Genomic DNA, 21,865 nt, shown 5'->3' on the forward strand with positions numbered 1-21,865 from the left:
GTAGAATTTGACCTCCTGCTGCTTTACTCATCTCTGATGTAAATTCACTATGGCCATGGAGTTATATTGGGGCTGACTTTGTCCAACGTATCTGAAAATATAAATGATATTACCATATGTACTATACTGTATTATAACATTTCCCATCTGTTTCAGTCTCAGGAGAGAAGCATTGAATCAAGCTGATTTCTTCCAAGGCAAACCACAGAAACAGCATTGCATAAAATTGTTAGCTCTCTCACTGAGCTAAGGGGAAAGAGAAGATCATGTCCCACTTGAAACTTTAATCACCTGATAAAAATGGTTTTAATTACAAAGGCAATGAAAAACAAAAAACATACATTTTTCTTTCCACACAGCCTTCATGTTTTATCTTGTGAGAAGCTTTAAGTGTTCTGCATTAAGTAGTTGTAGTTCAGTGTTTTACAGGAGGTGCTATGTAGAGCAAGCTGTAATGATCACCCATTTCCAATAATTCCCTTTCACTTAGCAGCTCAGAAGCTGAATCTCACTTTCCTGATGCTTTGGATCTGTCAGACTGGTTGTACAGTCTGGGAAACTTGCTTGTACACAATGACTTTTCCAGTTTTTCTTTATTCTTGCCAGGACAGACCTACTGCAAGAAATGTTGCGAAGAATGCTCCAATGTTATAAACTATTTCTGTTCCTAGTTAAAATCACAAATGCAGAAGTATGTCTTTGAGATATACCTTGGGGGTGATTTTTGTTTTGAAAGTTCTGACAGAACTTTGTGCTGGATTTTGGTAAATTTTTCCACTTAATTGATCCTAATAATGTTGAGCATGAAGCCGTTGCTGTTCTTTAGAAGTATGTTAGGCCAGCTTCTTATGGAATAAGATTGGAATTGTTCATGTGTTCAAGTGTTCAAAATTAAGATTACCTTGACACTTGGACTCTGACTGTAGAAGTCTTCATTGACTGCCCAAGGAGTGGGCAGGATGTATGTTTAGAGAAACTAATAAATCCATAAAATCATCAGTAATCACATCAGACCTTGAATTTATGTCAGTTTCTGCTTGGTTTAAGACACAAGTCTTTGTGCCATTTGGCATCATTCACTCTACAGACAAGAAGCACATTAAAATCAGATTACTGCAGAGCAGTGAGAATTTATGGCAGCACTACAACTAAATAGCCACAAATAAAGTGATTACAGCCTGCTGCTTATTTTTAGAGTGACACCAAACGGCACAAAAGTGATGTACCAAAAAACATTGTAATGTAAGAACAAAGGGGATGGAAAAATCTCATAGGCGTTTTACCAATAATTGGAAGAGTGACTGAAAAATTATGCAGTGGTCCCTCTAAAAGGCATTAAATGCACTGAATTAAGATTAAATTCTTGTTTATTGTGTGTCCTGCTCTAATGCAAACGGTTACCCTTATTAAAAGGTTTGATCGGTCAGGCACTGAAGACCTTCAGTTCCCACCAGAATAATTAGAAATTGATGTTCTTTAGGTCTGATCCAAAGCCCAGTAAAATCAAGGGAGGTTCTAATCAGGCAGTGTTTACCCTTAACCAGGAATGAATGATACACATTCTGCAGAGTATAGCAAAAGAGGTTTATCTCTACTAAAAAGACAGAAGTAAAAATATAATTGTCTGAGTTAGAGTCAACCTGTTGAGAGAGGACTTTGGAGAGGAAATCCCAGAATAACATCTCAATGGTCATTCAGGAATATCTTCCTCCCTTAAAAAAACAATTTAGGCCATAATGTTGTCAAGGAATAGCTAACAACAAAAGGAGTATAACCATCTCTTGCATTCATCAGATGTTTTTCTCAAAATGACTTTTATAAGTTCAGAAACAGGTATAACAATTCTCTGGGCAACACCAAAAAAGCAGCAATGTGATAGATATACAGCAGTCTCCTCTATCCTGCCCCTTGTATGACTCAGTTTGAAATGACAGTTCTGCCAAAAAAACCCCCACCAACTAAACAAACAAAAATACCCTTCTTGCACTTTGTTTTCCTATTAGAGGTTTTGAAACAAGAAAACTCTTCTGCCATTGTTTTTCATGCCGGACACCAGCAAAAGCCAGTGGGGCTGTTGTGTAACAATATCACCGATGGAATATCCTTGTCCCTATTTCAAAGCAATGCTTATGTGGCAGGATGATCTTTAGAAGTTACATGAAAAACATCATTCAAGTATGTCAACGTATGTGCCTGAGTAGAATAATTCGTGAAACATAAATGTTGAGACAGAATGATGTGACAGATTCAGTCACTTTAGACCACATTACCTTTGAGAAGAACAATAGCTCTCTGACGATAAAGGAGAAAAATTAGAGTTCTTAACAGAAGTCACACTTTGCAAGATTAGGAAAAAGCCCATAATCTGCAAGGAAAATAGAGGCATTTTGTGTTTTACTTGGTAGCAAATATGCCATAAGGATATTTTTTAATACTGATATTTCTAAAATTTCTAAAAGCTGTAAAAAAGTTGCAGCATTTGGAGCTTATAAAGACGAATGAAGGGAACAAGCAATGATTTGTTTAAAATGCAAATACTTGTTTGTACGAGTGCAGGCCTGGGTTTTTTTTCCATTTTGTAATCTGAAAGACAGATTGGTGGGTGGGTCTCAGAGCAAGGACAGTTTGGCGACATGACATAAGAATCCTTTGCCTGAGAATCCAGCCTCTTCTATACATTGCTAGTGAAACAGTGTGAGTCTCCTTTCCGCAATACCTCTGACAGACAAGTACAGTATTTTGATTAGCGGCATTATTTTGTGCTGCTTTCCCTTTCTTGCTCTGCATCTGAGTAGGGAGGAAAATGTCTGGGACTGGCGCAGTGGCAGAACTGTTCAAACGCAAGCTTTTTTGGCAGACAAGCATCCCTACAAGTAAGAAAGCTTTGGTTTCAGTCTGAAAGCACAGGATGTAGCCATCCTTTTTGGTGTGACGCTTGGGAAATCTGAACCATTCATTCATACTCCTTTTCCATTCTACCCAACAGCAGTTCTTCCTCCTACAGGACATGGAGCACGAAATGATTTTTAACATGGAACTGCTCTGATTTTTCACAGCCTGCATTTGTTTTATCAGTTGAGGTTTCATTCCTGATACCTCCCATCACGTAGTGGACAAGGCTTACAAAATATTACATCAGTACCATTAAATCTGAAAATGTCCTAATAGGTAGGTATGCCCAAGTTGGCCCTTATGTCCTCATGCACTGTGTGAAATGGATTCCATTAATTAGCTGGTTGTTCTAAGACAATTCCAGCTCAGAGAATGTCTGCAGCCCTTGCAGTTGAAAAAAAAATCTTATTAAACCATTTCTTTTCTTATATTTCCACCTCTTTTCCTGACTTCTGTGAAACAGACACTATTTCAGACTTTGCGAGTACTCAGCACTTACCTGACAGGAGAACATGCAGGCAAACCAGACCATTCTGGCTCAGCAAGCCAATAAGTTAATTATGAGAGTCCATTTGTTTCCATTACTAATCTTGGGATTAGATAGATACCAGACGGGGAGCCCAAACCGTTTGCTTCGAGGTAGACAGCATGGCATTCTTTTCTGCTCAGTAGATGGAAGGCAGCAATGCTGCAGACACGGGGATGGATTCCTCCATCTACTCTACTGTAGGGGAGAATTACAGCATTTGCCATTGAAAATGAACAATATGTCTCCTTTCTACTTTGTCCTTCGGTTAAACAATGTATAAAACAGTGCTGGAATACACAAGAAATGTATTTACTATAGAGGAAATGTAAAACACTTTTTGAAGTAGCTATCCTGTAAAGCAGATGACCAAAACCGGGTCAGGGTAAGGAGGCACAGGCTTTGTACAGTTAAAAGTCCATAGAAAGCAACAGAAAGACCCTTCTTAGTGTCAGCAGACTTTGAATCTGGTCAAATTTAGAGGCAAGGCCTCCTTCATCTCAGTGCTTTAGCCTTTACCAGATTCACTTTAAATAACAGCAAAAACTGTTTGCTTGACTCATTGTGTTTGTGATCAGATTCTCACAGATCAAAGCTCCTCAAAGTTTTGCTTCCCAAGCCATCATCGAGCGGCTGCTGGAGGATCGTGAGTCACCTCTGTGTGGACTATTGCCCTTTCTGAGGCAGAACCAGACAAGTTCAAGATGTTCTTTAATATCTAACCAATTAGTCATATCTCTGCAAATGGGATATGTGAGTCTGCTACTAATACAATAGCTGGACATTTGCGTTGTCCAAAGTGGAAAAACCTGTGTTTTTTGAGGAAACTATTAGGAGTTTTTTTCCTTTTTGCCATATAAATGTGGTTAAGTAAGTCATGATCACGGCGCTTGCACAAATACAAAGCCAAAAGCAACTACAAAACAGGTCAGCTTCTCAGGTCATAGCGCTCGATAACAAATTCCCATTCACCTCACTGGAATCAGGATTATGTCCCATAGGACATCTGTCATCCTTCAGGCCTACAATGACCATATTTGTTTTCCCCTGTACACATTAGAGCTCTTCTATGTACCACATTTATAGGTCCTTTGAGACTAAATGGTGATTTTCCTTTCAGCTTTCCCTATTGGTCTGCTTATATACAGCTGCTAGTCTGCTTAGAAATGGGAAATAATTCAAAACCAGCATATGATGATGATTGTGTTGCTTTTTTTTCTCTGCTTTGCTTTTTAGGCTGGCCCAGAGAAATACTACTCACAGCAAAATCTTCAAAAATGTGAATGCTCAGTAAACAGCATAAATGCAAAGTTATTCAGGCTTTAAAATATTAAACTTTGATGTTCTGTACAATGAATATGAGATTGACGCAGCTTCCAACAAACCACTGCAATAACTGCCATAGAAGTGAAGTGCTATATAGCCATCATATTTTAGGGCTTTGGGAAGAAGAATAAGATTATGCATTGCCATAGGCGAATACTGTTGAGTTCTAATATTTTTTTTAAATCTTAGGCTAATATATATGTTTAGGAATCAATAAGAGAAGCTGGCTAAGGCAAGTATGCGACTGTTTTACCACAAGTCTAGAAGTAGGCAAGTCAGTTTTTTTATAACCTTATTATTCCTATATGTTACTTGCCAGTGCTTTAGCACAAATCAGCTTTCCAAAGGATTTTGGAGCTAACGGTTAATCTTTATGAGCAATGCAAAATGCATTATGTCATAACATGCTGACACTCAGATCTACATCTGAGCACAGAGGGGGTGTCTTGAACAGACTAAGTCTTCCCAGATGTAAGTTTCCTTTGGAAACCTATTTAATACTTTCATTCTGCCAAAGGCCGCAACGATTTTCATTGCAGCTCTCCTAGCTTGTTTCTTAATTCATTTAACAATGTCCAGAAAGTTAGATGCAATATGAATGTCACTATATCCATATGTCTTCAATTTTTCTGTCTCTTTTCTTTCTGTTAAGTGATGCCATCTACTGTAGAATAACTGAATGACAACCTTGTAAAAATGCAGAGAAATCTGCTTTATTTCCTTATTGCTGTAAAAATGTGTCAGTCGTTTTGTGGTACATTGTTAATTTCCATAATTGTCATCGATATTGTTGCCTAAAATATGGAAAGGTGAGTATTCTCAGTGTGAAAAATTCAGAAAAGAGCAGCTGTCTTGAAAACAGAATCTTTTCTAACCAGCAATGCAAAAATATGGGAAAAAGAGCCCTTTTCTACTCCCATTCAAATTCTCCTCCTCACTGTAAGGAGGATCACATCCCTGGAAATAACAAAGCAACATACAAATCAATGAAAATGAAGTAAGGATGAAGAAAAAATTGGCATATGAAAAGTCAAATTCTTGGATATGAATATCCTAGTGAGTAAGAACCTTGCTGTCTTAAACACATAGTTAAAAAAAAAAAGTCATGGTTTTGAAAGGGTAAGAGTGATACTGAGAGCTGAAAATCTGAATATTAATCAAACACATCTTATGGGTACAGAAGTGTGTGTACACTATGCATTTTTTTATATGTGTATACAGTTAATATAACCGTACATTACCTGTGCACACAGTAACAGTATTAAATTCTTTTAGATCTGTATCAGGGTATTTTTATTTAACAATTATGTATAAACTATGTTTCACTCTAAACAAAAGAAAAATCATCTCTTCCTTTCCTCATTATGTTTGTAAATGAGAAGGGTGTTTTAACCTGTGGAACTGGGAAGTGCTCAAGCGGAGTGACAGCTGAGTACATCGCTCTCAGGTGAAATGGATCTATGCCCACCTGTGCTCTCTAGGGTGTATCCAGCCAGATCTTCTTAGATGGATAACAAGCTCTAACCTCCCCCATAGCTTTGATGTTATTCTGCCTCCCACAGTATACTGCTTTTGAGGTTGTCTTGTGTACAGCGAACCACTCGTACACTGAGCTACTCAGCTTTTGCCACTTTGTAATTCAGGGAGGTTTGTGACTTATAGAGAGATTATAAAGACGATTTCATTCATAACACTACACTTCTCATTTTTAAAATGCATTTCAGCCTTCTTGCTTGTCAGGAAACATTTGTCATTACTCTTGTCAAGGCTGGGTAGTTTGTTTTTTTTTCCAAGTGCCCACAGTGAAATCCTGGTTTGTTGAAGGAGGAAAATGTTTCTTTCAGAAACAGTCAGCAATTAATTAAGCAGAGAATCAGCTTATTTACCTGGGATCCACTGACATGATTCTGTGGTGTGAGAGCTGGGAAACCAAGCAACTTTTTTAGAACTGAAATCTAGCTTGGTAGACTAAGGAAGGATGTCTAGATCCTCTTCAGAGGTAGTGGTTGTTAGGTGGTATCCTTTGAAGCAGGATCCTCTGATGCCCTACCCTGTGTCATGCTGGGTATGAGGAAGATGCTGTCCTGGAAATAAGCAGTTCTTCTCCTCTTCTGCAGATTGTGAAGTTTCTGGTGAGGACCAAAAGGTGGAGAAGCGAACAGAAAAGAAAAAAGTGAATTTCTAAGTGATAGAAAATATCTGAGGGGCACTAGTTTTCATATGCCACTGGAATGTTTTAGATTTTTAAGATTTTTTTTTTATGTTGTCAAAGGAAGGCAAAATGCTGGCTCCCAGCCAAATACCAGGCAAATTAAAAAATACTAGCTTGAAAATGTCTGAAAAGTATTTTTTAAGCTTTTTGCATCTTCTTGTGTTTCTAATCAAGCTGGTGGTCAAACCCAACTCTTAACCGTTAGTGCCAGCCTTGACAAGTCAACGTTTTCCTGTTTTGATTCTTTTATAGTTGATGTGCAGAAATAACATAAGCTGGTGTATGCAGAAAGCCTGTGGAGGGGTTGAATAGGGAAAAGAGACCTCCTATGCCATGCTGTACCCTGCTCGGACATCCCCACTCTGGTTCTCCACTCAAGGAGCCAGGTGGTCTTGGTTGTATTCCCCATCGCCCTTACAGAGCTCATACAAGGAGGTGATGGATTTCATGGGGGACAGAGAGGAAAAAGGTTAATATGGACAAGGAAGAGCAGCTGAGTGAGACACTCGAAAGGGAGCAGAATCTGAAAAACTAAGCTCAGTTGAGTACATGGCGATAAAGAAGGTGAACTGTTCAGGTACAAAAGATGAGAGGATTCAGGGAAGATGAAAAGGGAAGTTACGTGTTATGGGAAAGATGAAACAGAATAGAGAAAAAAAGGACTGAAGCAGAAGCATGAGAAGAGAGGAGAGGCATCCAAGTGTGTACCATGCCAAAGAGTGTGGGCATGGGTATGGAAGCAGATACCCACAAATACAGAGAGAAAGAAAAATAATGAATGTAAAGAGAAAAAAAGAGACCAGTGTGCTAATGTCATAGTGCAAAAGAGAAAAAACAGATGAAAGATGCCATGTGAGAAAAGAAAAAGGGACTGCATAACCCATAGGAGTGGACTGAACTATAAATCTGGACTCAGTCTCATACTACATAATCATGACCATTAGAACAATTTGATGGCATTCGGAATTTTCTTTCTGGAGCCAATGGCAATTTTAATGTCAGAGCTTTGAATTACGTCTTTTGGCATTTTTCTTCTTTTTGAAGGGTGATGTGTAGTAGGTAACTTATTCTGATATTAAAGTTTTAAGGTACACCAGTAGCTCTTACTCCAGAATTTTGTGTTTGTAAACTGAATTATTGTTAATTATTCATGGAAAAAAATCTTATTCCATTATTCAAGGCATTCACTGATATTTATATTTGCAATCTGAGACTTCTAATAACTTCTACAAAACTTCCAAGGAGTTTGTCTAACTTTGTAGTGTTATTTTCATACTGGTTTCTTGAATGACTGGGCTTTCTGGATCTTGTTTCTCTAAGAAAATACAACCCCAAACTTTAATGTTTGAAGCTGGTTTTCATCAGTCTCTTCAACTTCATTATCTACAACAAATTTGTTTAGTAGAATAGCTGTTGGAAGGAATTCACAAAGCCATGAATATTGCAGATGAACAATGTTTTTTCTGAAAATACAGACACCTGTAACATTTGAGCGGGCCAGATGACACTTTAATTGCAAACCATTTGGGCAATTAATGTGAACATTCTTTTAGATCTATTGCATACGTTGGCTTTCAAAAAACACTTGGTGCTAATTATTAATGCAAGAGCTCGTGCTGGACAGACGGCTTATTCCGCATCCATGTGCAAGTGCTCATGTTTGCACATGGGGGCAAATGATACACTTGTTTGAGAGGTTTGGCACATTTCCTTTTTAGCTGCAGCAGAGAATTCAATTGCTAATTACACAGTAACTCAGTCTGACCCTAAAATTACTCAAGATAGAAGATTTTCACAGATTTAATTGGGCTTTGGATCAGCTCCAGGAGGTTTCCATTGATGTCTATTTATAGATTCAGAGCAGACTCTGCAATTAATGTAACAGATCCTCCCAGTGTCTGAAGAGAAGTATTTAGCCTTTTACTTCACATGCATAAACCTTATTACAGTAGAAAACAAAACAGACTATCCAACAGCTTTCATGTTATTTATCTTTGATTTGGAAAACACATTTGAAATAATATTGAACACTATTTTGTCTTTCTTTCCAGTCGTAGGATGTACCCATCTTGGGCAGGTTTACGCTGACAGGGATGTTTGGAAACCAGAGCCATGCCAAATCTGTGTGTGTGATTCGGGATCTGTTCTCTGTGATGATATCATCTGTGATGATCAGGAGCTGGACTGTCCCAACCCAGAGATTCCCTTTGGAGAGTGCTGTCCAGTTTGTCCACAAACAACACCACAACCTACAAGAGTAAGTCTGTCCTCGATGTTGTTACTTTGGTGTTGCCACCTTCTTAATCCATGTCAACCTCAATTCATTTTCTTTTAGATGCTCTTAAACACTTTTCTTTTAAATACTAGGCTTGTCACTTTCTGACTCTAGGCAAATACTTAGGATGGGCACATTTTGCCAAATTAAATTAAAAAAAAAGCAGCTTGAACTTTCACAGAGTTTTATCTTTTTTGTTAAATTCAAGAATACTTCTGTATTCTATCAGATAATTGGTACCAGATCTGATAAAATAGTTGTTAGTCCTTTGAGCTATGCAGCTGAAAGCATGATGTCCTTCAACCCAGTTTTACATAGAGAACAGGCACAGATAAACAGTAGAAAGGGACAGAGGGCAACAATTAGCCATTACATTTTCATTTTACGGAGAAGCATAGGAAAAATGCAAACAGCTTATTTGTTGACTGCATGCTCAGTCAATATCCATGAAACTAATGCCAACACAGAGTTAACGAAAGTTAGACACTTTTCACAGCATATTGCGAGTCTGCATTTCTTATCAACTCACAGAGTGAATTTCCTTTAGCAGAGTTACTGCTGACTTAATGCCCTGTAAAGGAAAGGTGATTCAAACCCTACATCCCTAATATATCATCATCTTGTTTATAGACACCAACATTATCTAAACCAGTTGCAGCACCTTAACCTCAGGAAAATTGAGAATGTTAGTGCATGCCAAGTCCCCTGCCTAAACTGCTTCACTGAGCAAGCCAGCTATACGGACCTCTAAGGTTATCTCAACATTTCATCCTTGTTTAAGATCCATTTGATTCTGTTAAAGTACATAGATTTCCACAGGCACACTGAAGATTCTTATCCAGAAGATGAAAGAAGAGAGTGAAAGAGATGTGTATATGGAAGAGAAAGGGAGAAGATGTGTTTCTGCACCTCTATATAATATCTGCTTAAACATGAAATGTCATATACAAATAACGTCGCCTAGTGTTAGTTGCACCATGCTAGCGCAGCTGTACTGCTTCCAGGATTACCTGACCTACTTCACTGGACAGTTTTAGAGGTGTAAATGAGTGGTACATACAAGCATGCTGGAGATTTAAGCACAGCTCCCTCTCTTGTTGAGTTTAGAGACTCTTTTATCAGTTCTGTGGTTCCTGATAATAAAGGACATGTGGATTACTTCCTCTAGCCTCTGTCTCCGATATATAAGAGTTTGGTCAGCCGACTGGAAGCTGCCTTGCTGACCTTTGATGGTGTGTAGGGAAATGCCACCTTGAAAGTTCCAAGATAGTTTCAGCTCAATATTCTTTGCTACCACTAGCAGCTGAACACATAAAAACTGTTCTGAACTATTAATTGAGAATCCAGATAGTAATATGTAACTGAATTATTAATTGAAAAATAAATAAATTGGAGGAGTAGATCTGAGAAATTAAAATTAGCTACATTACCACACTTAACATGCTGGACTGAGAAGGATACAAGAAAACTGTCCCTTACAGCTTTCCACAGTGGCCTTCTGTCCCCATTGTGCTCAATGGCAAAGCTCTACTGACTTCATTAGTGCCATGTTTTTGCTTACAGGAGAGGCGTAGCTTTATGGATGAACTGTGAAAATGCAGAGAGACTGACCATCAGGTTTGGGGTTTATTTTGATTTTCTTTCTTAATTTAATTACTTTTTCTTTTTTTCTAGACTCCTGGAGTAGTCACCCAAGGCCCCAAAGGAGACCCTGTAAGTGCAGCTTTTTTTTTTTTTCCCCCAAGGAAACTAACAAAATCAAGAGCCAATTCCTGTAGTGCTATATATCCCATTCAAGCTGCTGAGATATCCAGCTTTCATTGATGTCTGTACTGTCTGCAGGACTGTGCCATATAGTTATTTTGAAGTAGCCCTTTAGCTTCAACAAAACTCTCAAAAATTTAAACTGGAAAAACAGAGAGAGAGAGAGTTTAGTCTAAACTGTATTACATTTGTTATTTGTTGGTGGTTTTGGTGTATTTCTTCCCAGTAGGGGAAAAAAAAAAAAAAATCTATGGACTCCACTAGCAGTATTAATTTTAGATTCCGGAATTGACCTGTTTAATATTTATAGTGTGTTTGATCAAATGTCAGCTGCAATAAGGCTCCAGCAACTAAGGAGTGTTTCCATGTGTAAATTTTGTCCTCTGTCTATGTCTTTCCTGAATGTTCAGTTGTGGCCGTAGTTATGTTTAATAGAGAAAGTTTCCTACCACAATCGCAAAGACTTTCTTACGAATGGAAGGATTTATCCCGCGATGCCCTTGCAGTTGGAGGCAAGTGCAGACATCTGTATCTGCTCTGTTTGTGTCTTTGCAGGGTTCTCCTGGGCCTCCAGGCAGAAACGGTGCCCCTGGCCCTCCAGGACAGCCAGGGAGTCCTGGAGCTCCTGGCCCCCCCGGAATCTGCCAGTCATGTCCCAGTATAAATGGAGGCGTAAGTCATCATTCAGCTTCTACTTTGTTGCTCAAAGCAAGACTGTAGGCACCTATCCCTTGCAAATTCACACGTATTTTGCTTTGAATGGTGTCTGTCTCTCATTGGTGCCTTGGAAAAACACAGCTGAGTGGTAGGTGGGGTTTTGTTGTTGTTTTGGGGTTTTGTCCATAAAATTTGGCTGGAGTGCAATTAAATCTCTGCCTTATCTTATTTTTTAAAACTTTTGGAGCCAGATCTGATGAAGGACTTGCGTAACGCAGAAATAATCTGACCAGAAAGAAAGTGTGCAGGAGGAAGTACGTCCCTCAAGCTTAATGGTTAGGGAACTCTCTTACTTTTCTGTATTTTATCCAATGCGTTTTTAATAAAGAAACATTCCCAGGAGACTAGACCGAAACACAGGTCCTCTGCTTGCAGGGGAGTGCCATGTAAGTACTATTTGTCATGCTCCCTCTTTATTTCTGGCCCACTGAATCTTACATTCTCTTCTGAAGAGTTGGGCAGACTCACCAATAGAACTAAATTTAACTGAAGGTTCTGTGCAGTTGGATTTGTTAAGGGAGCTGAGCCACAGCTAGCGCTTTGTTAAGAGATGACATTGTCTCCCATGCAATCAAGCAAGCCTAGCTTTACAAGATGGGATTGCTTTAGCACAGAGCTGTTAAAAATCATACGTTAAACCAGTTGCTACTTTTGAACATAGGCCACTGTTTATAGCTTCCACGTACACTTCCCACTCCCAGGTAAGCCAAAAACTGAGGAAAGATGTCTTGATATTACTTAATTCTGGAAGGGATTGCATCTGAAGGACTGGGGTTCTGGGAGAGATACCCATGGATCAGTTAACCAGTATCAATGGACATGGGCAGACAATAATATATCGAGAGAGCTACTGGGTTTGAATTGGCAGATTCAGACACAAGAGAGGATGATAGGCTGAATGTCACCCATTCCAACGCTGTAACAAAGATGTGCTGTTGAATACTGACGAGAGGGTTGATATCAGTAGCGCAGGAGTCGTCTTGTACCTGGTCAGCAAAGGAGCTGGTTCCACAGTGGTTTGGGTTATCAGGCAGAACACTGCATGCATTCAACCTTTCCTGTTCAACCACCTATGTGTCATTAATGCATAAACTACATTAATGCCATATTATTCAACTAAGTTTGCTAATGTCTGCATAATAAAATCAACATATGCCAATTAAGAGGTTTACATGGAAATTCCTTGAAAAACTTATTGTAGACTTTATAATTTTCTTTTTTTTAAGCAGTATTTTATGTAAATGGGTGTGTCAAAGATGCTATCTGCTCTCAGAAAGGCCCACAGGACATGTTTTCACTTCATGCCTTGGACTGAGCTTCCGTTTGTTTCAAGATAAATTGTCAAAAGCATTGAGGCTTGGCTGCTTGGGCTCAAAAGTGATGATTGTAATTGAATTATGTGGAGTGACATAGTGAACGGGAAGGGAGAAAGGGAAAGATGGAAAATGGCATTAGGGAAAAAGTGTAATACAGTTTTCTGAGATGTGTAAGTTCCCACGCGTGAGCTAAAAAAAAATTATTTGTAATTCAGGGAAGGACAGCCTTACACATAGGTAAGAGATTTTTTGCTACAAGATATTCTGAAATGAGATATTCATTAGTCACAAGTAAAAGAAATTAGGAAAATAATAATAAAAACTGTTGCATTCTTTAGTGCAACAGAAAATATTTCATCAACTTCCTTGAGTGACACCTAAGCCCAACAGAAAAGAGACTGATAAAGAAAATGGGAGTAAAATCTTAAAAAGAGTCAAACAATTAAGAGGAGAGAGAATGGCAATTTTTTGGTTCAGCTGAGGCCTAGCTGTCAAGATGAAAACTGGATGTGCACAGCGTAGGGAGCTAACGTTACCATGACCTCAAAAGAAAGATATTGGCTGGGCTTCTTTTATGGATGATTTAAATATATGGCAGCTATCTGTCAAACAAGTACAAATAGATACAAATGAGTTATTTTCATACATTTGCCATACCAATGTAAGAAAATACTTATTTGATTTGTAGCAATCACCTTTATTTTTCTTTTTTTTTCTTTTTTTTTTCTTTCTGTTTTTCTTTATTTCTTTTACAGAGTTTTTCTCCACAGTATGACTCCTATGATGTGAAGGCCGGTGTACCTGGTATCGCTTACCCACAGCCCATTGTAAGATGATATAGCCTTTTTTCTGTCCTTTTTTTTAAAGAACAAATTTTCAGCTCGTAGATTATACCTTGGATGTGTGTGTGTATGTATCCTGATTTTAATTTAACAAGTTAAGTTTTAATTTAATTGTTGCCTGCAAGTGGAATGCGATGTAAGGCAGCAGATTGCTTGTCAATATCATTCTAGAAGGTAACTATAGATTATCTGGGGGTTTTGCCTTTTCTCTCTCTTTGTTCTTTTTCTTACCTTCTTTTTCCTAATCTCTGATTTACTTTCTTAATGCTACCTAAATATTTACCCCTTTCTCCCTTGCATACCTTCCTCATTTATCTGCTTCGGTATTCTTCTACTAATTGCTTCCCTCCCTTCCACCACTTTTTTACCTCTTCCACTGTCCCTAATCTTCCTGTACCCATTCGGCAGCATTCTGTCTTTACTCAGTATGATACTCCATACTTGTTTACTTTTCCACAACTCAAATTTGCCCGATAACAAGCGAGCAAACCCCTCTTATAATCTTTTTTTTCATCCTAGAAAGCAGTCAAAAGCTTTTCACTTTTTCTTTTTACAATTACCATTTTTTTACCCACAGCTATTCAGACTGTGTACTAAGGATGCTGTATCTGCCCGCTAGGCCAGCCCCAAGCTTTTCACAGTTTTTTAGTGAGATAAACCATGGACTGCCTGAAAGAGTTATGCTATGCTATGCTTCCTGTATGAAATAAATTTGAATGTTCACCTCATGAGTTTCCTTTTAGGCACTGGGATTTAGAGATATTCACCATCGATGACATGGAATGTTCTTGATTCAGCAATCTGCTATATAGAGGATGTGGTGAATTGCTATTATTTGAGATTTGCTGCTGCTTCTTTAAGCATAATCATTATTTTCAGTCCAATGCTGCATAACAAGGTTTGGGTATCACGTGTTGTAACATATCTAGGCAGTTCCAAGTGGATGTGTTATTTCTCAGGGTTCCATCAGATCATCTTATGAAATAAATTTTACTAATCATGGCAGCTGTTTTTCCTGAAATATAGTTCATTATTTTCTCACCTTTATTTTAATCTGTTTATTTCTACCTTGTTCATTTGCTAATATGATCATCCATGCATTGGTCTTCTTCAAGCACCAGTTTTTGTATTTGTTTAGTCATTTATTCATATTCAGCTCCTCACAGTTTTTGCCCGCAGCTTATCATATCATCTACGTTTTGTTACTTGGTGTCTTAATATGGGATGTGTTGAACCAGGCAGGTAACCGAGATACCCTTCAGTTAACTATTACAGTTACTCCTCTCTATTTTGGCATTTTTCCTTGAGGTGCTTAGTGATTTCTTGTGGTCTGAACCCTGGACTTGGGTTAAAAAAACCCCAAACTTAACTGGGCACCCTAGAATGTCTTCAGCCAGGATTGTCTGTATACTTTCACGTCATGTGGTCTTTTATATATTGCATCATGCAATACATGACTACAAAGTAAGTAACAGAGCAGTTACAGGCAGATGTGTCTAAAATCACTAGAACTAAATAATGTTTATCATTAACATTACATAGATTAATTTATTTATTAATTTATAAATTTCATTTATCAATCTTCAACTTAAACACTCGGTTTGAATAAATATCCAAACTGAAATAATTGGGAAGAGTAATAAAATAAAAAATGCCAGCTATATAGCACCAACATTTGTCCGTGGGTGGTCACCATGCCTGGTATTTGCTTAGTCACACATCTCTCCATTACTGTCTTGCCGGTGGCTTTCCACTGCTTGTAGACTGATTTTGTACTTTACATCACAGTTTCTCTTTACTTGCTCGTATAACCGCCACATATTATTGTCTTTGTCTCTTTCCACCAGTACACATGTTCTAACCAAAATATGCTCATTTGTTCACAGTCTGGAGGTGCTGGCAGCAAGCAAATGTCATACCTAACTATCAGTTTATCTCCTCAGCGTGCACCTTGAAAAAAAAATGTCTTGTTTGTTTATAGCCGTATGTCTAATCAATTGATTGCAATTGATGAGTTGACGGCTCTAATTCATGTTGAATCCAGATTTATTTTATACCAAATGAGTTCTAACAATTAACAGCAAGGGACTGCTTGTTGTATTCACACATTGAAGGCAACCTGATTTACCCAGACACTAACTGCTCTGCCACTAGGTGTACTTCTTGTCCTACAAAATAGCAAATATTACAATGATTCTCTTTTTTAGACAAAAGACAATCTGTGAACTAATATTAACATGGTATATTTGTACTATAGTAGTATACTTTACTACATATACTAGTATAGTATAGCAATACTATTAATCTTGTATTATGAAAATTAGGTTCATGTAACATCTGCAATACATGACCTATTCTGACACATTATGACAATATCCCATGAGACGCATTATGTGCAATATTAAGCTACGGAATATACTGCCAGTACTGCAGCACAAAGTGATTCTCATGTAATTCATATACTTCAATTGTTTTGGCTCTATCAAACCCATGAAGAGTTTAATTTAACAAAACCTTTTTTTTAAAGCACCACATATAGCTGCAGTAAACCATTGTGCTAATATTAAAATGTTTTCTGTTTTGCAGTATCAAATGCTTTTGTGGTTGTTGCTACAGGAAGTAGAAAGATTAGCACTCTTTCCAAATTGAGAATTTCCTTAGTAATATGTTACTCCCTTTTTTACCAGTTAAAATAAGGAACAGTATTACTGATTTGAGTTAAACCATATGTATATTGATGTTTCATCCTCTGAGTCCTTTGGTTAGTCCAGACATCATTTATTTCTTATGGCTTAGTACTATTAAAGTTCAGAAAAGATTTCACTGGTGAAAATGCTTGCCTTTCTGACAGTAACAAAAATATGGCCTTAATTCAGTATACCTGTAAGTTCTAAGAAGTCTAGGGTCATAAACAGGGTTTATCATACAAAGTTCTTCTCATGGGTTGTATCTGTATATGTAAAGTAATTTCTCACCTCCTGAATGCAGGTGAGAAATTTTAAAATTAGTTTTAGAAAGCAAAATCTGGCATCAATAGACTAGCAAGCAATTTTATCAGTACACTTTGGCTCCACCAGTGAAGATGTAGTGTTAGGCTAATAAAGCTCAGTTACATGGCAGAGATGCTGAAACTCATTTACTCTGTTTAACAGATTAAGAGTTCCACTTATCTATTCTTCCAGTTTAGGTAGCTGAAAAGCTGAGTTGTGAGCATCCTTCTGGGGGTCTAGAGAAGGGGAATAGTGACTCAAAAGAAAAAATTGGAGCTTTGAAAATATCTTTTGGAGTATGTTAGCTAAGGCTGCAAAGAGAAATATATGCAGCAATGTGTATATATACTGCTGTTTCTTTTTTACTGCACCAAGTACATGTCACCTTGGATTTTTCTCTGTACTAATATGTAAACACGTATTTCACAGTTATTGGTGACTATTGCAACTACATGAAGCTTTATAGCTATATTACATTAATGTAATGACTATTTTTTTAATCTACACTATAGACCGGCTTTCCAGGACCCCCTGGTCCCAGTGGCCCCCCTGGCCCTCCTGGTCATGCAGGTCCCCCTGTAAGTAAAATTAATCTTTTCATAATCATCTCATATTCCTTCTCCTTTTCTCTGTCATAAATGTTAGGTACATTTTCAACTGATAAAACTAGATACTATGCTGAAGAATTTTATGGATAAAAGTCATCTTCTGTTAATTGGGCTGTACCATCTATGCACCACCAAGACCCAATGGCTGAGGGCTATATACTGTGCTTGCTTAAGTCCGTGTGTTCCCCTGAGCTTTCTGCAATTCTGTGGGGTGTCAGCTAATGTTGTCTTAAGACATGCCACTGCCTATCATCCTCTGTTAACATTCCCAAATGTTTATTCATACAAAAATTTAACAGGACATAAAGGAAAATGGGAATCCTAATACACATTCAGTGAACACACAAACAGTCTGAGTTTTCTGATGTAAATCTCCTTTTAAAGGAGTAGTTTTAATTCTTTTTTCATGGAGGCATATTCTGCTTGGTTCTGCTAATTTCACCTTTGGTCCTTTGTTTACAGTTCTGACTACCACTTTCTTTACAATTATGAAATTATTATAAAATATAGTAGCACCATGGAATGATGCATGTCATTGTTCACATTTCAACTGTTCTTTTGCCGCATTATAGGGCTCTGCTGGATACCAAGGTTCCCCCGGAGAACCAGGACAACCTGGCCCTCCTGTACGTATACATTACCTATCACTATATATATTAAAGGTATGATCTTACAAGCATGAGTCTGTGTCATCACTGGAGTGGATTGAAATTTTACAGTTCATCCTGCCTGTTTACTATCACGCATGTCAAATGTACAACTATTTTATGATACCTAATGCATTTTTAATTTGAAAGAGACTTAATATTTTTTATTATTACAGTTAATATTAATTATTTTTCTACAGGGACCTCCAGGCCCTGTTGGAATGATAGGCCCAGTTGGTCCACCAGGAAAAGATGTAAGTTCACTATTATTCATCCAGTAATTAATAAATGGGAAGAAAGAAAATTCATTAAATGGTAAGACAGCAGATTAAATCTCAATTAATTTCTCAATTTGACAACACCACTATAATAAACTAGATTTGGCTTACATTAGATATAAATGTCCATTCAAAAAAAGTTTCAATTTTAGCAGGCAATTTGATTGACAAAATTTTTTAAAAAAAGAAAACCTAAGCATGAAATATGCTATTTTGATCTGGTGCAAAATAAATTAGCAGTTATAATGAAAAGCAGACAATAGTGGTAGTTGTCCATTCCCTTCAAATCTTGTTTTGAGAGTTAAGGCTGTTAAAACCATCTTTTGTGTCACAGCTGGGAGTCCTAAATAGGTATAGTACAAGGTGAGACAAGCAGCTAAAGTTTTTGTCCATTTTGAGTGTTTCACCGTGAAAAATAAGTTTTCTGTGATCATCTCTTCCTAAAAGTTGGCTTGATATAAATCACATATTAACCAAAATCTTGTTAAAAATTGATTTTATAAATTCTGGCAACTGTTTTTCAGAAGGCAGTCATATAGTGAAGCATCACCCTGCTATAATTTTCCTGACTGTCTTTGGTGGAAGTTTCACCTGCTTATTCCAACCTGCCTCGATCTGCTAGGACTGGTTCTTTGCCAATAACTGAAGGAACAGCAAAACGGTAAAAAAAATTTACTTTCTTTCAATAGGGAGAACCAGGAAGACCAGGCAGAAATGGAGACCGTGGAATCCCTGGATTACCGGTATGGAAAAGCCCCCAGTAACAATGGTCTTCTAATCAAAGATTTTGTTTCCCATTTTAAGTTAGTCAAGTGAACATGACACACAATGAACATTAGCTTGTGCCCTTCACACAGTATGTGTGATTTATTAAACTTTCTATATTTGTGTGTTTAGGGTCACAAGGGACACCCTGGCATGCCTGGGATGCCTGGGATGAAAGGTCAACGAGTAAGTATTGAGTATATTGAGTATAGCTGAGTCTGTTACTCCACTCGAATTACGGTGTTGCTGTTGTGCTCTTTCAGTCGTCAATTCCCAGCTAAAGAGACTGAATCATGGAATTAAAGGCCAATTTCTGGACAACGTAATCTGACCGTCCAGAACAAAGACTGTTAAATTTTATCTGATTACCTCAGTTATAGAGCTCCATCCCAAATGCTGGGCTGAAGCATGCTTTCCAGAAAAGCATCCACTGTTAACTAATGGCCATGGAGAAATGGAGGATTCAGAATTTTCTTTCAAAAAGTGTTCCAATAGCTGATAGCACTCATTATTAAAAATATGGCCCTCTATTTGAGTTTGACTTGAAGCTTAATATCTTGCCAAGAGGAATCACATTTTCCAGAATGCAAGAGGAGTACTACTCACAGATATGGTCTTCCTTTCCCACAGGGTTTTGATGGAAAAGATGGTGCCAGAGGTGACAGCGGTGCTCCTGGTCCAAAGGTAGAAAACTATAGTGCCATCTTTGTAATAGATAGAGTAATACCCTCCATCATTTGCTATATAGCTATGCTTTGCATATTACACAATTACAAAAATCCATTTAACATTAAAGAAACTCATTGAATATCTCCATGACAAGAATGAGAATCATTCCAAAGGAGTTAGACTTGCTGAACCACACCATGCCCAATTTTCCAGCCATAATAAAGCTGAGATTACAAAATGAAAGGACATGCCTGGATCCTCTGACTTTATTGCATAATATTAAAGGACCGAGTCTTCCTGATTTTTTTTTTTTTTTTCCTGTTTAAATATTTTGTTCTGGCACTTGTTTAGACTTCTCAGACCTCACAGACCTCAGTTCATGCTGAGGAAACTCAGCACCACACAGAAAGCGGCAATGGATTAGGCAGTCTCATTTCTATGTCTCTTCCCCTTGAATATAAAGCAAAAATTGCTCTTACCAAAGTTCATTCTGTCATTGGTGTTTTCTTTCCATAACAGGGTGAAACTGGTCTTCCTGGAGCAAACGGATCACCGGGCCAACCGGTAAATATGTGTACCCTGTAGTATTTAAATGGAAGTGCCAATGGCACATCCTGGTTAAGTGAGTTACTCATCTTTCTTTTAACTTTAATTACCCCACCACATGCATTGAACAATACTGAGATATGCAAATAAGAGCAATGTCTCTTTGCTCGGCCGTATTATTTTGGAAGCCATTTAACAAACTTGTTTTCTTATGTTTTCTAGGGACCGAGAGGTCCAGCTGGCGAAAGAGGAAGACCTGGGAATCCTGGTGGCCCTGTAAGTAATTGCAGGTGTTCCTATCCAGAAGCAGCACATATTTTGTTTCAGTATGTTGAGAATTCCCTACTTCATAGATTTACCTTAAAACAGTTGTAATGCAAAGGATTAGAAAACTATATAGCATCAGTAAAATCATACATGAAAACTTTTCAGTCCCCAATTAAAGACGTAACACTTATAACTCACATGTTCACCATCTTATTTTCTATTTCCTTTTTTTAAATGAATAGATTACACTTTGAGGGAGAGTTCAGTGTTTCAGCATAAGCTCAGGTTCAGCCAAGAGCAATAGGGAGGAGGAGTGGAAGCAAAGGGCAGGAACAGAAGGTAGAGGGATAAAATGCAATCTCAGAAGTTAAGTTGAAGGAAAAAGATAAAATTACTCTTTGACTGAGATTAAGGAGTACATTCTTTGCTTTGAAGGAAGTCATAGTTAATAGCATCCAACACAATCAACAAAGCACAGCTAAAGTATAATAACCAACAACTTGTTCGTACAAACACTACTTAACCTGAGCAGCGGACCTGGTCTAACATGTCTAAAAGACAGGCAACAGGATTTAAGTCATACCACTGTTTGTTAGGGTTTTGGAGTGAAATTTTAGTCTCTCATGTGAATTAGAAGTAACTGTTACTTTAAAATAATAATTAACTAAATATTTTGTGAAGGAATATCCAATGCCTTGCCTGACTTGTACTGTAATGATGAGACAGAAAGATGCAAAAATGTATTCTTATTACATTTCTTAAGGAAATAACAGTTACGAAGCATCATCTGTGTGGACAGTTCTTAAGGTTAAATAAATAAGATCACAATGGACGTATATTTCAGAGTTTCACAGTTGAGGAATCCTTGGGTCTCGGTCAGCTAAGTGGGAATGTACAGACACAAAAAGATGGTCTGTGTGTCATGGGCTTTAAAACATGTGGGTTCTGTGTCCAGGTTAGTGCTCTGTACCCAACACCTCTCTTCTTTCTGTAGGGTGCCCATGGCAAAGACGGAACTCCAGGAGCAGCAGGCCCACCTGTAAGATGACTTACAGATGTTTGACTTTAAGTATTTGTGTTGCTGAAGTCTAGTTACTTCTAGCAGATGTTCTGCAGTGCCAGCAAACCTGAGAGTGGGGGTGCACTGATTTAAGAATGAGCGTTTTATTTAATTATATTTCATAACTGTGTTGGTTAAGGTACTTGAAGCATACAGTGCAATAGG

General features: G+C 37.8%; 1 protein-coding gene across 1 annotated transcript in view; it reads left to right on the forward strand.

Moving 5' to 3' along the window:
• The window catches only part of COL3A1 (collagen type III alpha 1 chain), a 53,401-nt gene that overhangs the window by 9,003 nt on the left and 22,533 nt on the right, over positions 1–21,865 (forward strand). Inside the window, exons 2-14 of the mRNA XM_030018206.1 lie at positions 9,008–9,213; positions 10,906–10,944; positions 11,551–11,667; positions 13,784–13,855; positions 17,373–17,438; positions 18,041–18,094; positions 18,316–18,369; positions 19,083–19,136; positions 19,291–19,344; positions 19,789–19,842; positions 20,347–20,391; positions 20,596–20,649; positions 21,635–21,679. Of these exons, the coding sequence (XP_029874066.1) occupies positions 9,008–9,213; positions 10,906–10,944; positions 11,551–11,667; positions 13,784–13,855; positions 17,373–17,438; positions 18,041–18,094; positions 18,316–18,369; positions 19,083–19,136; positions 19,291–19,344; positions 19,789–19,842; positions 20,347–20,391; positions 20,596–20,649; positions 21,635–21,679 (914 nt within the window). The remainder of the gene's footprint in view (positions 1–9,007; positions 9,214–10,905; positions 10,945–11,550; positions 11,668–13,783; positions 13,856–17,372; positions 17,439–18,040; positions 18,095–18,315; positions 18,370–19,082; positions 19,137–19,290; positions 19,345–19,788; positions 19,843–20,346; positions 20,392–20,595; positions 20,650–21,634; positions 21,680–21,865) is intronic.

The sequence above is a fragment of the Aquila chrysaetos genome, chromosome 6 (genome assembly GCF_900496995.4).
Source record: "Aquila chrysaetos chrysaetos chromosome 6, bAquChr1.4, whole genome shotgun sequence".
In the NCBI taxonomy this organism is placed as follows: domain Eukaryota; kingdom Metazoa; phylum Chordata; class Aves; order Accipitriformes; family Accipitridae; genus Aquila; species Aquila chrysaetos.